Source organism: Vanacampus margaritifer, chromosome 2, assembly GCF_051991255.1.
Source record: "Vanacampus margaritifer isolate UIUO_Vmar chromosome 2, RoL_Vmar_1.0, whole genome shotgun sequence".
Lineage (NCBI taxonomy): Eukaryota > Metazoa > Chordata > Actinopteri > Syngnathiformes > Syngnathidae > Vanacampus > Vanacampus margaritifer.
Genome location: NC_135433.1, coordinates 18,774,041 through 18,790,087, shown reverse-complemented (window position 1 = coordinate 18,790,087; position 16,047 = coordinate 18,774,041). Strand labels below are relative to the sequence as shown.

Below are 16,047 nucleotides of genomic sequence, written 5' to 3'. Positions count from 1 at the left end.
ACTAAATAAATTTAAAAAGGGTAAGCAATATATACTAATATTATTATTTTCATGAAAACAGTTAAATCCGTATTCATTTCCAAATACGCCCGTATGCTTTTGCAACACTTAAAAATCCGTAAGAAATACGGACAAACCTTATGGGTTGACATGTATGTAGAAGTATCTTGGCACAAATTGTTTCCAAACATTATAAAATGCTCTGTTACCTTCTGTTAAATCTCAACTAAGCTTTATTTGTAGAGCATTAAAAAAAAAAGAACAGCTGAAAAAAGTGCTGTACGTGAATACAAATTGAACCAAAAAAAAAGACAATTGAACAAAACATAAAAACAGTAACAAATGGATAATAAGCCAGTAAAATAAAGGCTCACATCACGGCAAGGCCTCGAGAAATATAAATGGGTTTTAAGCGGGTTTGAAAAATGGATAGCGAAGGAGCTTGTCTAATATGCACCGGGAGGTCGTTCCATAGTGTGGGAACACCAACAGAAAAAACACGATTCCCTCTGTGCACAGAACAGGATTGTGGAGACCATTTCAGGATTTGAAAATTGCAGTCTTAAAATAATTTTAAACTGCTCCCTCTCAGTGTTTTAATTTTATTTATGTATTTATTTAAATGAGGTGCCTTCGGGGACCACCATATCCCTTCATCCATTTTATTTAGTACTAGTCATCATCTTTAGGCTGGAGTTTATCCCAGCTGACTTTAGCAGAAAAGGGGGGCCACAGCGTTGATCAGTTTCCAGTCAATCACGGAAAACATATAGACAGTCAACCATTCGCCCTCACTTTCTCCCTTTTAATGACAATTTACTGTCTTAAATAAATCTTGCATGTTGTTGGAATGTGGGAAGAAGCCAGAGTAACCGTAGAAAAGTACTGTGACATATACGGTACATACATAAAAAACAAAAAAAGGATAGATAGGTTAAATGTGAACCTGCCAGCACCAACCAAAACAAAAGGAGCCGCAATTGAGAAGCTCCTTCATCTCTTTGAGTTTGCTACTTGGCTGTGTGTGTGAGAAGCACAACAATTTTCTGGTGTGTCCTGGAAGCAAGGTGCTCATGACACACACACGCACAAATGATTTCCTTTGCCCTACTTTCTCCCCCCACTTCAATCTGGTAGCTCGGGTATTCCTAAGAGGACATCACAGGCAGCGTATCCACATTAATTTGGTGGTGTTTGCCTCTTTGTGAAAAAAAAAAAAGTCTGGCGAGAGGAAGTATGAAAATGCGGTTGAAGCGACATAAGAGAACAAGCCAACAAAAGTAGAAAGCAGGAGGCGAGCTTTGCCAGAGGCTTTGAGGGAGGAGGGGAAATGATGAATAAATAGCCGAGCGTGAGTGCTTATTTTTATTTTCCACGTGATGAAGGCGAGGGCAGGCCGTACCTGCAGCCCGCACTTAGCGTCTGCGCGCGCTCCGTCATGCTGTCCTCTTTTTAATTTCATGGCATTTCTGCTCGCACTCGCCTCCAGCCTTTTACACAACATCCTCCCTCTGCTTTCACTTCTATTTGTCTTTTTGGTGGCATTCACATTTTCAGTGTAAAATTAACTGTGTTTCAATGGCTGCACTCCGGGACTACATAATGGCATGCATTACAGTTCCCCACCCCCCGCCCTCCACACCCGCTCCCCTTCCTGTCTTCACTGTTGAGAGCCAAAGGGAAACAAATGGCAATAACGGCAAACAGTAACTTTGCCTTTCGATTGTGTTTTTTACTCAAAGGTTACAATCAGGAGGCAGTGAAATGACTCCATAAAACAGCGCTGTAACAAAAATAGCTCCATTTGGAGCAACTGTAAACATTTGTGCCATTTCAGGTGTTATTACCCAGCGCCATACACTGGGCTTGATTTGCATGCATTCAATGCAAAGAGCCCATTTATGATGATGCATGTGGATGTTTTTTTGTTGCTGTTATATTACAGCAGCCATGGGTAACCACCTTCTGGCCAACCCGGTGCTGCAGACTCGCAGTGGCACGTCTCCTTACAACACGCTGCTGGCTGAGAGCTTCACCCCACCCTCACCTGGCGTCTTTAACTCCACAGGTTAGCACCTATATATATATATATATATATATATATACACACACACACACACACACACCAAGGTTATTTTAGTTAACGAAAACTAACAAAAAAACAAAACTAAACAATTTCGTTAGGGAAATAAAATAACGAAAATGCTTCTTTTTTTTAAACTAGCTGAAACTACAAAAAGTAACTTTTATTATGATTATTATATTAATTATTAATATTTAATTCATGAGCCTTTGGGGATGATTTTAAATGTGATTTTAAGTAGACTTATTTTGATATTGACCGCAATAAGGACGGGGATTTAAAAAAAAAATGTTATTCAATAATTTTAATTCACAATCAAAAATCAGGGACATCAAACCAGTACCTTTCAACACATTGAAAGTGTGTCATGCAGAAGTGACGTCATCTAGCAGCAGCCAATCGAAAAGCACCTTCAGATGACGTCATTCTTAGGCGGCAATTTTTCATGCTTGACTTTTGGCTCCAATTGCCCGGCTTGCCTGCTTTTTCTATTTAATTCCGCCGAAATGCATCATTAGGGAAGAAATGCGTTACTTATCTTATTTTACCATGATGTTTTTTAAACACAAGTAATACACTTTTTTTTTTAACAACTAAAACTGAAACTAACTAAAGCTAAACTAAAACTAAGCATTTTTAAATAACTAAAACTAACAAAACCACCCCGAAAATTAATTAAAACTAACTACATTTAAAAAACAAAACTCAAAATGTAATCAAAACTAACTAAAATGAAAATTGTAAAACTATTAATAACCCTGACACACACACACACACACGCACACACTCTCTATCTTTCATTATGATTGTCTTTGTGTTGAATGAAAACAAAATATTTACAAACATTTGCCTCGCCATCAGGAAACTCTGATCAACATTTTGGTTACGGACTAAACCAGCCCATATCCCACTGAGCGGCGCAGGCTTGTGAGTTTGCGCGCATGTAGCCAGTGTTGCCGTTTCATCAGGTTTCATTCAAGACTGCAAAACGTAAAGACGTTCAGCAGATGCCATCAAATTTTGAATCTGGTCAAAATTTAAAATATGTTCATAATTTGATGGCGAGCATAAAAATGTGACTACTCAAGAGTTGAGTATTGCTACGGGTATCGGTTTGAAAAACAAAGTGGTATTGAACATCATTTCCCCACAGTGTGTGTGTGTGCTGTGCGTTAACCGTCAAATGGATCCAACCAGGCTGCACAAAACAAACAGCCTGAGTTTGCCATCTGGCTTTGTCTCGAATCGCAATCTGATGAGTAAAGTTTCACTGCGACTTTGACTGCCAGAAATCACAAGGGAGACACTTGTCGTCCCGTTGCTAAACTGGATAATGAATCGCTGTGAATGCGAAAAAGAATGTAGCGTCGAAATCTGTCGCTTACTGAACAAGGTTTGGCAAAATTTGGTGGATTTCTTTTATTCAATTCCAGCCTCTGAAAGCAGCATAGTTCGTCACACTTTTGCAATGTAGCTGCACTCTGTTTTGCTGCAATTTCAATATAAAATCTGACGTACAAAATTGTGTTTATTTATATAGACAGAAATGACAATAAAATGAATATGGTCCCGAGCCTAACTGTACATGCTTGAAATAAAAATGTATCATTATTAAATGATAAATTAACGCTGTGAAGTCCCAGTCTGTTATGATCTTTACAATATTGTGCAATATTTTAAATGATTCTCTAGAACTCTCATGAATTTAAATATCAAGCCCTCGGATAGCTCATAATTCGCTACCGTAATCCTTCCCAAACAAAATTGGTTTTATTTATGTCATTTGCAATTTGATTTTATTCCTTTTGGAATCAATATAGTCTGATGCCACATGCAGATGTTGTTTTTACCAAACCCTTTTAAAATTCAAATTTCAACAAATGTCCATGTTTTTATCCATCAATTTAGCAGCCTTATTTGAAATTGCATATGAGCGTTGATATTTTGCTGTTGCCGGGCGAAATGCCAAATACAGAACTAAAGCCAAGCCTGGAACCCTGGTTAGCACATGGCATCATATCATAGCAATCACCAGTCCATATTACCCCGGAGTGACCGTGGGTGACGCATCAAGAGCAATTGGACCGAACTTTGACTTTCTGGCTTCATTACCAGTGCACTCGCACAATAAACATATTGGCCATTGTCCAGCGGCTGAAATGTGAGGCGGCGTCTCTATTAAATATTTCAATGCTTCCCCGACAAATACATCAACGCCTGACAGCCTCAGACATTTTTAGAGGAGATGAAGTAAGAAGAAGAGCTCTTCATTAGAATGTCTAATTACACTGCAATGGCACAGCCAAAGTAAAAGGCTGCTAAAAAAGTGCTCCTACAGTTATTAGCTGGACAGCTTTTATTAGGCTGCATTTGTAGATACACCAGTGACGTGTGTGAACAACTGACTCCTCTCCTCTGGAGTCGGACAGAACAAATATGAACCCAAAAGAAAAGATTAGCTTATAGTCCAATTTTTGACCTTCAGTGAAATGTTTGTTTTCAAAGCTTTTAATGATGCTTCAATCAATTCCACACTGTTCAACAATGTGATGATAAGAAAAATAAAAGGCAATTCAAGTTTGTGGTTGTTACTGTTTTTTTTTGTTTTTATTATTTGTTTTAATTACAAATACTTTTTGGTCTTGCTTTTATATTTAATGTTCTATGAAAGTCCCAATTATAGAATTACCCACTTCTTATATCATAACTGCATGTATGATGTTTGTAACAATCCATTCTTTTGACGAATTATGATTTCAGCCAAACACAGTTAAACACAATTGAATAGAAGATATCACTGGTGACTCCCGTTTCAAGATGGCGGCTAGGTCTGCACATCTTCAACCCATTGAGGCTTGCTCTAGCGGTAGCGAAGTGCGCCGTGTTTCCCCCCCCATGTGTTTGTGCCAATGGAGCAAAGCACTGCCACCTGCCAGCAGCAGCATGATACTTTCTGGGTTCCGCTATGCACTTTGAGTGGCTTTTCTTGCCAACAGAAAGACTAAATATTTCACTCACATTCATTAGACCAGGGATAGGCAAGCTCGGTCTTAGAGAGCCGCAGTCCTGCATGTTTTCGGTGTCTCCTGCCTCCAACCCTGGTGTTTCAAATCATCCGTTCATAATTACGTTCTGCGGGAGCCTCTCAGCTGTGTTCGAGGAGGGAGACATCAAAAACATGCAAGGCTATCTAGGACCAAACTTGCCTACCTCTGCATTAGACAAACTGTTGAACATCAGCACGTGCAGTACATGTGTGATTAAACATGTATCTTGGTCATATTAAGGCAAAAAAGCAATGTGAAAGGGCTCCCGCCAGCTGCCAGTTTTGGCAATTCATTTGTGTATAGCCGCGGGAGGCAATCAAAGTGCAACGCCTCTGTTCCCTTGTCGACCATGTACTTGAAGAGAAAATGCGTAAATTCAGCAATTTTTTTTTTTCATTTTTTTGATCATTGACATAATTGGATTGAGAAAAAAAAATCAACGTAAAGCATGGGCCAGATGACTAGAATGGAAAATAATTTCATTATAATCTTTAGTCTTTTTATTTTTTACTCTTCACATGCAGTGAACGATGGGGAGCTCTGTCTCTCCTGCCTGCCCTGACTGCGTGTCCCTGATGCAAAGTTTAATTTTAAAACAGCATTATAGTAATATTAGCTTGAATTTGTGTGAGTGATGGGTGACGCTTTTGTAAACGACATACGGCAACCAATCTTTGTTAGCATGCTTTGCATATCCTTCCTCTACCAAGTCGTGGTGTTTGAAAAATTCCTTAAAGAGACGACTTTTTCGACAAGGGAATAATTTGTTAGGCTTACTGACTTCTTGTAGTAACAGCAGGAAAGGGAGGGGTCGTGTTGCTTTGTCTCCACAGATAACTCCAAACAAAGAAAAAAACTAGCTAATAATGCTCATGATAAACGGTATGCCTTGAAAACGGTAGCCAACCCTTGCCTAATGACACCAAAACCCCAAAGACAGCCAATAAACTAAAATCAGTTCACATAAGGAGATAGTAGTGGATGTCAAATATTTTGTCAGTTTTCAGTGACCTAAAACCCTTTGGGGGTCAAACGTGTTCAATGTGGATAAAAGGCCAAAACTCATAGAAATATATCCGCTTTTTTAAATTATTCATGTTGGCATAAGTCAGTGCTTGAATTGGCAAGTTCATTCCCGAGAACAAGGAAGACGCAAAGATGGCTAAAGAGGCTGATAGATTTTTCATTCCATTAAGGGTGGCCATTTAAAAATCTTTAAAAATGAATTGATCAAGTTAATGTTGCATTAAATGACACTTCCCGTCTTTCATTATTTCTGCTTCATACGGCATTCTCTTGGATGGACAGGAACTTTCCGAGATCCAAGTAAGTGTCTTCTGTCCTTACATTTGTGGCTAAGATTTTGTTGATTTCAATGTCCAAACTGGTTCCTGTCCTGTGTTTGGATCCAGAGATCACATCCAAGACCCGCGACCCCTGCGGAATGGAGACCCTGCCGCTGAACGGCAACTTCAACAACAGCTACTCCCTGCGTGCCGGTCCAGGGGGTGGCGGCGGTGGCAGCTGTGACTTCCTGAGCAGTGGCGGCGGGGGTGGAGACAGCCCTCCGCCTCTGCTCAACCCACGCGGCTCGGAGACGCTGGGTGGCGGAGGCGCCCGACGGAATCTCTCGGACGCAGCGGCCTTCGAAAAGATGATCATCTCTGAGCTGGTGCACAACAACCTGCGAGCTGGGGGCGTTAGTGTGAGCGGTGGAAACGTAGCAGGGGGCGACGGCGGGGACAGGGTGTGCGGAAGCCTGGCCGGGGGACACCCCCGAGGAGCCGCCGGACCCGAGTTGGGCGACCAAGACGATGACTTTCTGAGGGATGGCAGGCAGCGCACGCCGCAGGATGTGGAGCTGCTGTACAAAGCGCTGGAAGAGCCCCTGCTCCTACAACGAGCCCAGTCCGTCCTCTACCAGAGCGACCCGGAGGAGTCGGAGAGTTACACGGCCGACCTCACCGAGAGTCTCGGCCACAGCGGTCAGAGTTCCAGTGGGCAGACAGGCAACAGAGCGCCGGACTCTCCCGCCCGGGACTCCCTGTACACCAGCATCACCAACCTGCGAGACTCTCCCTACCCCGACAGCAGTCCCGAGCCCCTGGAAGTGGTGCCCCGATCGGCCCAGCCCCCCGAAGAACTGTACTACAGCTCCGGGAGGCCCGCCTTGGGCTCTCGCGGCGCCCCCATGCAGACCTTCTACCAGGCCCAGCCCAGAAGGCCGAGCGGGGACCATGTGCACCAGGCTCAGGAGGCCGTCCACAACGAGGGCGACGGACAGATGCAGCTGGTCACCAGTCTGTGACCGGAGCCCGCAGAAGGAAGTTCGGGGACTCAAGTGAGGGCCAGAGTTGCCTCCTAGCCTACGTCGTCCTCGTCACTTTCTGCTTGTTTGGTTGCCTTTCTTTCTCTTAACTTTGACTGAACCAATAGAAGAGACAAACAGAGTGACCTTCAGGTCCCCAGAAGACGCCTTTGACTTTTTAAGGAACATCGATCCAAGCCGAGTCCTACCCGGTTCCTTTGGTACCTTAAGGCCAAGTCCAGCACTCTGAATGTACCGACCGCCGGCCACACTTTCCCCCCTTAGGATCTCTCAAAACTTTGATCAAACAAAAGTTCTGGAATGTTTCTGGAGGCGAGACTATCATTTTCTATTTGCTCAGTTATTTACCCTTTCGTACGGATCATCATTTGCTAGTTAGCTGTGGAGACGAGTGGAGTCTAGAATGCCGTTAGGAGCAAAAAATGTCTCACAGGAAAGCTCTTCATTGTTGCCAAAAAAAATCTCTATTATTGAGCCAGAACAGAAATACAACACACACACACAGACGCGTATCCAGAAGTGCTCATTATTGAACATTACAAATGAAAACAGTTCTCCATCTTCAGTTGAGGACGAGTTTGCCTTCTTTTTGTGGATCAGAGGTGGAGGTACCCCCCCGTTCCCCCTCCCAGAACCTTTTCACCCGCTGCCCCTCTCTGCCTGTTTGCTTTTTAGGCTTTCCAAAACATGACTGCCTTGCTATCGTTTGTTGCTGAGAGTATTCATTTTGTTGACTTTGGATTTGCATCTTGGGGAAGGTGCCGCGCTCCCCGCCCCTCCTGTACTTGCTGTGTTAGAGCCTAGCCAGCCGAAGTGGACTTTTGTCGCCTGTGTGTGGTTGTGACCGACGACACTATAAACATATGTGTACATACGAGAACCGCAGCGTGATTCTGCTTTATTCCTACAGTGTAAATAAATACGGACGACGGCCAGATGATCAAAAGCAACAAACGTTAAGAGACGCAATGAGAAATGACTTCTTGTACTTGCAACAAAAGAGAAAAATAAAATGTTTCTTTTTGGGGGGAGTTTGTGACGCTTAGCCTGAAGTTTTTCTAGTAGGTGGTGTGAAGCTTTCTGAGTGAGTGGCCTCTGGTATAAATAAACTAAGGGGCTGCTTTGGGCTTCCTGGTCACTAGAAGGCCTCTCAAAAGACATGAGTAATCAAATTCTGGTTAGAGGGTTAGAGCCCCAAAGAAGGTTTGGGGGCACTGCTTAATGGCATCATCTTGGAGGACCATGAAAGCATATATTCATTTCATTCATTTTCACATCGAAAATATTATTTGGATATGGGAGCGTTGACCATTGGGGTTATAATAGCTAGTCTCTCTGTTTTTCAAATTAATTTGAGTTTTAATTATTCAAGTTAAGTTGTTAGAGCAGATTTTTTTCAAGCAATTTTTTTTCCAAATATGCTTAGTTTTAGTTGAGCTTTTATTAGTCTTAGTTTATGTTTTTCTATAAATACTGTATGTTAAGTATTTGTTGAGCGTAACGTAAAAAAAAGTCCTAAGTATTGTGTAATAAAATAATCTACAATTTACAAACGACTGTTCAACGTTACATCACCTGTACACCTGCACAGTAAACAAACTAAATGCATTTAAAAATCAACATGAAAGCTCATTTATAATAGACAAAAACAAAGGAAATTTCCACTACAATTATTCTACTTATAGTTGTTTTCAAAATGTAGTTTCCGTTATCATTTTTTCAAAAACATATTTCATTTTTGAAAACTTTTTGGTGGAATTTTTATTTGCTTGTTTTAAGTACTAAAACCTTGTTTGACATACTGTGTATTAATTATTAATTAATTAATTAATTAGTTTTTGTATTAATTAAGACAAAAACAGAAACAAATATTTTGATCATGACCAGTACTGTTAATTTAGGACAGGCAACACTGTCGTGGTCTAAAACGGCACTCAATCTTAACATGCCCAGCACACACCTGTGAGAAGTGCTTTCGGGCGCTGTGGTGCCTTTGGGTGAAAGGGCAGGAAGGGAGGATGCGGCGCAAGATAAGAACGCAGGGACAAATGTGTTTCTGAGTGTACTTGCGTAAGTGATACATTTGAGAGAAATGAGTTGTCAGGAGAGCGGCGAGAGAACAACCACTCCAATGGCAACCTCACTGACCTATAGGAGCTAGCCGACTTCTCAGCTTTGTTTATCTCCTTTTTTATATGGTTTATTTATTGTTGGGATGTTTTCTCTCCCTAAAATATTTATTCACATTTGATTCATTCATACCAATGCTTTTCCTTTTTTTTGACGTACATCCTGTTCTTTTTTCTTTTCTTTTTTTTGCGTGGTAAGATGTGGCTGGAACATGAGCAGGAAATAGGTGCATTTGCTGCTGTGGGACATTTGATTATTCCACTTGGGAAGATAGTCCACATGTTCAAAGCCGACGAGGACAAGAGGATTTGTCTTGATACTGTATTTTCATTGAGACCTGTCTGTATAGAAGAAGTATAAGAGGCAAAAAGTAGATGAGTTCTTTAGTGTACAATAACATTGAATTGTTCATACCAATGATATCATAATGATGAAACATATACTTAAGTGCAGTTGACTCAGCATTTTTCATTTTACTGAAGATTTACAATGCTATCTTCATCACAATTTTACTATCAGGGTTGGGCGGGTTACTTTTAAAATGTAATCCATTACAGTTACAAGTTACCTGCTAAAATTTTTTAGTTAATAACGTAATCCAAGTACCATAATATTAAAGTAATGTAACTGGATTACTTTTGGATTACGCCAATATTGAGTATGCTCATGAAGACAAAATAAATATCACCACAATATATATTCTATACAATGTGCCCCTGCTATTTGCGGGTGATAGGAACCCGGGCAGGCTACAAAAAGCAAAAATTCTTGTGTAATTAAAAAGCATGTAGGCTATTGATATTGACATCAACTGCAAAATGAACTTTTATCCCAGTCACAAGTTAAACCATGTATATGTGGTGTATGATGTTTAAATAGTGAATTGGTGGGAGGAAAATTTGTTTGGAAGGTGTATGCATGCCGCTGGACTCTCAGCTCAAACTTTCGCTCCGAGTAAATTCCAGTGAAAATACCCGTCGTCATTTCCTCCTCCCGTCCGTGAAGCTTTTTCAAAGTGCCCGCGTGTGGAGGACACGACTAGTCAGTTCATTTGTTCGTTCCCACCTCCACAACATGTAGCAACGGTCCCACTCGCGCAGGCGTGCACACGCTCTCTCTCTGTCTCTCTCTCTCATCGTAGAAATCGTAATCCCTTGAAGTAATAAATCATCAGTAAACTGATAACATGTTTTTTTCCTGTAACGGTATTGGAATACAGTTAAAAAAAAATTGCAAACTGATTACGTATCGGCGGTACATGTATTCCGTAACTCCCCAAGCCTGTTTCCTATTGTAAAATTACAACAATTTAATTGTAATATTGTGATTTTTTTTTTGGTACTAATAGCACTTTATTCTTGCAAGATTTATGACTTTTTTTTCTACTAAGAGACCGAAGGACTACTAAAAGTACAACTTTTTTTGTATGTTAATAAGACTATTTTAGCAAAATTACAATTCAATTCTAATAGTAATAGTATGATATTAGTTTCACAAAATTACAAAAATAAATGTATCAGGACTTAGGAAATTACAGCTTTTTTCTCTTAAAGAGACAGTAACGTGAAAAATCAACTTTTTGGAGCTTTTAGCCCTGTTAAAATGCTAATTCCCCACCAAAAACATCACCGATGTGGTGTTTTCCTCCATTCGTCCCTCAGTGAGAAATTCTAGGTTATTCTGCTCTCCAAGCACCCCCTCCCAACCTAAGAAAACAAGCTGTTGTCACTGTTTGACGTCATTAGGATCTGATCCACCCCCGCACCGCCTCTGCGGACTAAACGCACGCCCACTTTCTCTGAGACCTCCATGGCCATGCTCGCAGGATAGTGATAAAAGTAGCCTTTATCAGTAAACATTCTGCCCTAATGAATTCAAAGCAATTATCTTTTACATTTGCACAAGTCAATACAAGTAAAACTTTTGCGCTCTTTAACCTAACTGGATGAATGTTTAGTGGTTAGCACGCTAACCCTGTAAGCAGATGGTCCCCGTTTCGCTGGGTTGTTGGTTTTTTCCTCTTTTTTTCTCTCTCTCTCTTTTTCCCTCTCCTCCCCTCCTCCTCCACTACGCCATTTTGTTTCAAATGTTTATTGAAGAATTGATGGCTTTGTGTGGCCATTCAGAGGAGTCCTCGAACGCAGCGCTCCAGCAGCAGCTGACTCGGACGGGCGGGGGTGCGGCAAGCACACGGTGAGAGGCGGGATTTTACTGAACAGGGCATTTTACTTCCGCGTTAGAAAAATCACCAGCAAAACACCATGGTGTCAACGGTAAGATTTAAATCACATGTTCAAAGTCAAATTCACGCTTGGCCAGACTGCAATATAGACTTTTTGGGCCGCTACTCCAGCCTGAGGGGGTGAGGGGGGCACACACAGACGCTCAATTGGGGATGTCACATGCACGGCCGACTACATGCACGCATCGCAGCGCATCAATTAATGCTTCCGTACTGTCAAGCTTTGTGTGCGCCTCAACCACCCGAATTTTCAAGCGAATGAAGGGAGCCACTTCGATTGGCTGGCATCCGACTGCGTTGCATCCCACAATGATGCAAAACACCCTATTCTATCCCTGCTACTAAGAAATAAAATAAAAAATCCAACCTTGTGCACAAGTAGACTGCACTTTACACTAAACTTAAGATGGGCACGAAAATAGGGCCGTTAGTCTCACATATTTCTAAGTTGTTTCTTGTTATTGTATGACTTTATTTATTCTCACAAAATTACTTTTTTGTTTTTTACGGTTTTTAAATAAAAATTAATGATTTTTCCCCATAAAATTAGATTTTTTTTTGAATAATTTTATGACATTATTCTGATAGTGAATGTGTGTGTGTGTGTGTGTGTGTGTGTGTGTGTGTGTGTGTGTGTGTGTTTGCCTTTGTGTATTATGAGGACATTTCACCTGAATACATGCCGTGCTGCGAGGACATTTTGAATTATGAGGACACAGCCCATGTCCTCATAATTATTTCAATGCAGAAGTGCTTCTAGGGCTGTAGAAGGCTTAAATCCAAAGTTTTAGCCAATGTCCTTGTAAAGCATAATTACGTGAATTTGTGTATTTTTGTGTATTTGATGGCGCCCCCTGTAGGAAGGTCCTTGTAATGCACCACTTCATGAATAATTCACACCAGTGTATATTTCACAGCATTTGATTGGCTGACCATCACCTGTCCTCACAATTACGCACGTCTCCATAATTCAGTTTTTTCTCAAAATGCTGTGTATTGTGAATGTTTGTCTGTAGACACAGAGCCTTTTTTTTTTTTTTTTGCAGCCACCATTTCCTAAGTAAATAATTAAATAATGAAATACCCTACGATATTTAATTATATATTTCAGTATTTAATTATTTCAGTGGTTGTTTATTTAAAAATGTACAATGGTTAACAGCAGAGACAGAGAAACTGTCAGTGCCGTACATTAATTCATCATTTAACATCCCACCCTGCCTTTACAGTATAACATCTTTCTGTACACCAGCGGCCAAATGTTTTGAGAATGACATTGATTTTCTAAGAATCTGCAGTGCTGACTTATTATTGTTTTTTTATGATGGCAATTTGCATGTACATGTACTCCAGAATGTTATAGTGATTAGATGAATTGCAAAGTCCCTATTTGCCATGAAAATTAAAGTAATTTCCTTTAGTGACCTTACAAACTTTAAGTGAAGAAGGCTTCAGGGCACCCAAGAAAATCCAGCAAAAGCCAGGACTATCTCCCAAAGTTGATTCAGCTGCAGGGATAAGGACATCACCACCAGTGTAGAGCTTGCTCAGGAATGGCAGTAAGCAGGTATGAGTCCATCTACACTCATGGTGAGGGAGTAAGACTTTTGGAGGATGGCCTGGTGTGACCAGTGAAAAAGGGATTCCATAAACACAGACCAAAATAAGGAAAAAAGAGTTACAGTTATTTTCTCTGATTAACCCCCTTTCCAACTGTTTGGGGCATCCGGAAAAATGCTTGTCTGGAGAAGAAAAGATGAGCGCTACCATCAGTCCTGCTTCATGCCAACAGTAAAGCATCATGTGACCATTCATTTGCAGGGTTGCTTCTAAGCCAAGTTACTGGGCTCGCTCACAATTTTGCCAAAAAACACATGCGTCCATTACTAAAGTATAGTACCAAAACATCCTCGGACAGCAACTGTGTGACAGCAGCAAGGTTATTTTATTTACTAAAGCAAAAAAACATTTTCGTTAATGAAAAAAAAAAAAATAACTTTTTAAAAAAGCAAACTGAAATCACATTAAACGATTACAAAATTATCTATAATTCTAGCAATAATATCCTTTGTTTTCGTCTGTGGTAATTAATTTAGTATATGAGCCTTTCGGGTTAATTTTAAATGTGATCTATTTTTTTTTTTTAATTGACACTGTAAATCATAGAACAATAGCCACTCTTATCAACAAAGTTCATAATCCAACACTGAACCAATTTGTTGATTTAAATGTGATTTATTATATTGCCCGGAGTACGGAAGTGACGTCATCTAGCAGCCCCGATAGAGAACCGCCCCCGGCTCTAATTACTTCACGAGACGTGATGGCAGTGTAGCTGTGCTAATGAGGTAGGTTTGAAGCTCGAATTTTTCCTCCAGAAACTTGTTTATTTTAATGTTGGTCGCTTGTGTACATTGCTGAAAATGATTTATAATGCAAGTCCAGTGTAAGTGCAGCTAAGCTAACGTTAGCATACCTAACCATCTGTTGATTATGATGGTTGCAGCTAATTATTTAGAATTGCTACGCTTTTGTTAGCGACGGTTAGCTCAGTTAGCATAGCAGAGCTAACCGTCTGTTGAGTAAGATAAATGCTAATTGAAATTTTTAAGAGGAAAGCAATAACAGGCTGGTTTGATAGGCTGGTTTGTGATGTGAAAATATACAATGGTTTAGTATTACCAGTACAGTATAAATGAAGTATTGGTAAATTGCTGCATTTGTGTTTACTTAAATTTGTTCTTTAAATAGAAATATTTCAGTAAAGTCTGTTAGTGTTCATTACATTTAATTTATGCAAATATTTAGCAGAGCTGTGCTATCCACTATTTTATTTTCGTTGGCACATTTACTGCACACTGCACAGGATATTATGGTCCACAGAAAGTCAACTTCAAAACATCTGCACCAAGTTACCTATCAAACTGATTGAAACTCATTTTTTTCTATAGCTTTAGATCATTATCTTCAGTGAGATATGTCAGTCATGAGGCCACAGAGGGCAAAAGTTAAACCCAAAGAAGAGGTAGCATATTTTTCATCCTTAGGTAAAGACAAGGATGGCTTCACCATAAAATATATTAATTCATTCAAAGGTGAGTATTGGTAAAAGATTCTTTAGTATGGGCCTAGTTTTCATTACTGTTATAATGAAATATTTCTGTTGTATCCCTTTTTCTTTGTAAGGTCGAGGAGTGTTCAGTTCCTGCTCCTTTCAGAAGGGAGTCTTTCCTACTGAATATCGAGGAGAAGTTATAAGCAAACAGGAACGTGAAAACAGGCTGAGAGTGTATCATGATGCCCAGAAGGTTTTCATGTTTGAATTTCACTACAATGGAAAAACACTATGGTATGTTTATATGGTGTGTTGTCACACTTAATTTTGTTTTTTTTGGGGGTGGGGGGGTTATCGTGCAAGGTTTGACAAAACATAAAAGATTAATTATAACTCAAAAGCAAAAGTACATTCTTTTCTCAATATAATTTTTTTTGTTTTTATTTCATTTTTTTACAATATTGTGACTTATTTTTTTATTTTACTTTTACAGTTATCGTGAGTATCGCTAACCTCACAATATCATGTTGATTATCATATCGTGATTGCTTATCATGACATTTGGATATTGTTTCATACATGTGACATACTAGAATTACTGGTCGCACATTCATGATTACATGAAATTACAGTATAGCAGTCTAGTCTTAGTAAGAATTTAATTGTATTGGTATTTTTCTATTCATCTACCCCAGGTTTCCACTGAAGCACAACCTGATGAAGACACCGCTATCACAGACTGCGCCAAAGTTGACCAGGTGACTAGATTTCTTTTTGAATGTTGTTGAAATCAGTTTTCAGAAGCAAGACATTAGTGGAGGGTGGAGATACTAGGGCTGCACAATATGTGGAAAATATCTTGGCGCACGAATGGCTCATGCAATATGTGCATTGCAAAGACGTGCAACAAATGGATATTGGATTGTTTGTATACTTTAGTCTGAGGCTAAGCGATATGGCCAAAAAATTAAATAAAAAGTCTTTTAAACCAACCATCCAGCATTCTGCCACCACTTGTGCAAAATTTCAACTCACAATAACATCTGGATGTAACAGAACATTATAACAGTTTTTAATAATCCAGAAGACAAAATACATTTCACGATTTAGCAAATTTTCAACGATTCAATTTGAATTTAATTTATTCAATTAATTTGATTT

General features: G+C 39.9%; 1 protein-coding gene and 1 long non-coding RNA gene across 14 annotated transcripts in view; both read left to right on the top strand.

Annotated features, from left to right (window-relative positions):
* The window catches only part of adgrl1a (adhesion G protein-coupled receptor L1a), a 229,203-nt gene extending 220,713 nt beyond the window's left edge, over positions 1-8,490 (top strand). For 5 of the 10 annotated variants that reach the window (XM_077555695.1, XM_077555697.1, XM_077555698.1 and 2 more), the window contains 3 exons: positions 1,946-2,068; positions 6,439-6,456; positions 6,543-8,490. In XM_077555695.1, the coding sequence (XP_077411821.1) occupies positions 1,946-2,068; positions 6,439-6,456; positions 6,543-7,438 (1,037 nt within the window). In that variant the 3' untranslated portion in view covers positions 7,439-8,490. The remainder of the gene's footprint in view (positions 1-1,945; positions 2,069-6,438; positions 6,457-6,542) is intronic. The other 5 variants (XM_077555699.1, XM_077555701.1, XM_077555702.1 and 2 more) reach the window with 3 other exon arrangements.
* Positions 8,491-12,414: 3,924 nt separating this feature from the next.
* Positions 12,415-16,047, top strand: part of LOC144044008 (uncharacterized) — a 13,186-nt gene continuing 9,553 nt past the window's right edge. For 3 of the 4 annotated variants that reach the window (XR_013291185.1, XR_013291184.1, XR_013291182.1), the window contains exons 1-3: positions 12,419-14,926; positions 15,018-15,180; positions 15,582-15,644. This is a non-coding gene — a long non-coding RNA (uncharacterized LOC144044008). Of the gene's footprint in view, positions 14,927-15,017; positions 15,181-15,581; positions 15,645-16,047 lie in introns of all 4 variants that reach the window. The other variant, XR_013291183.1, reaches the window with a different exon arrangement.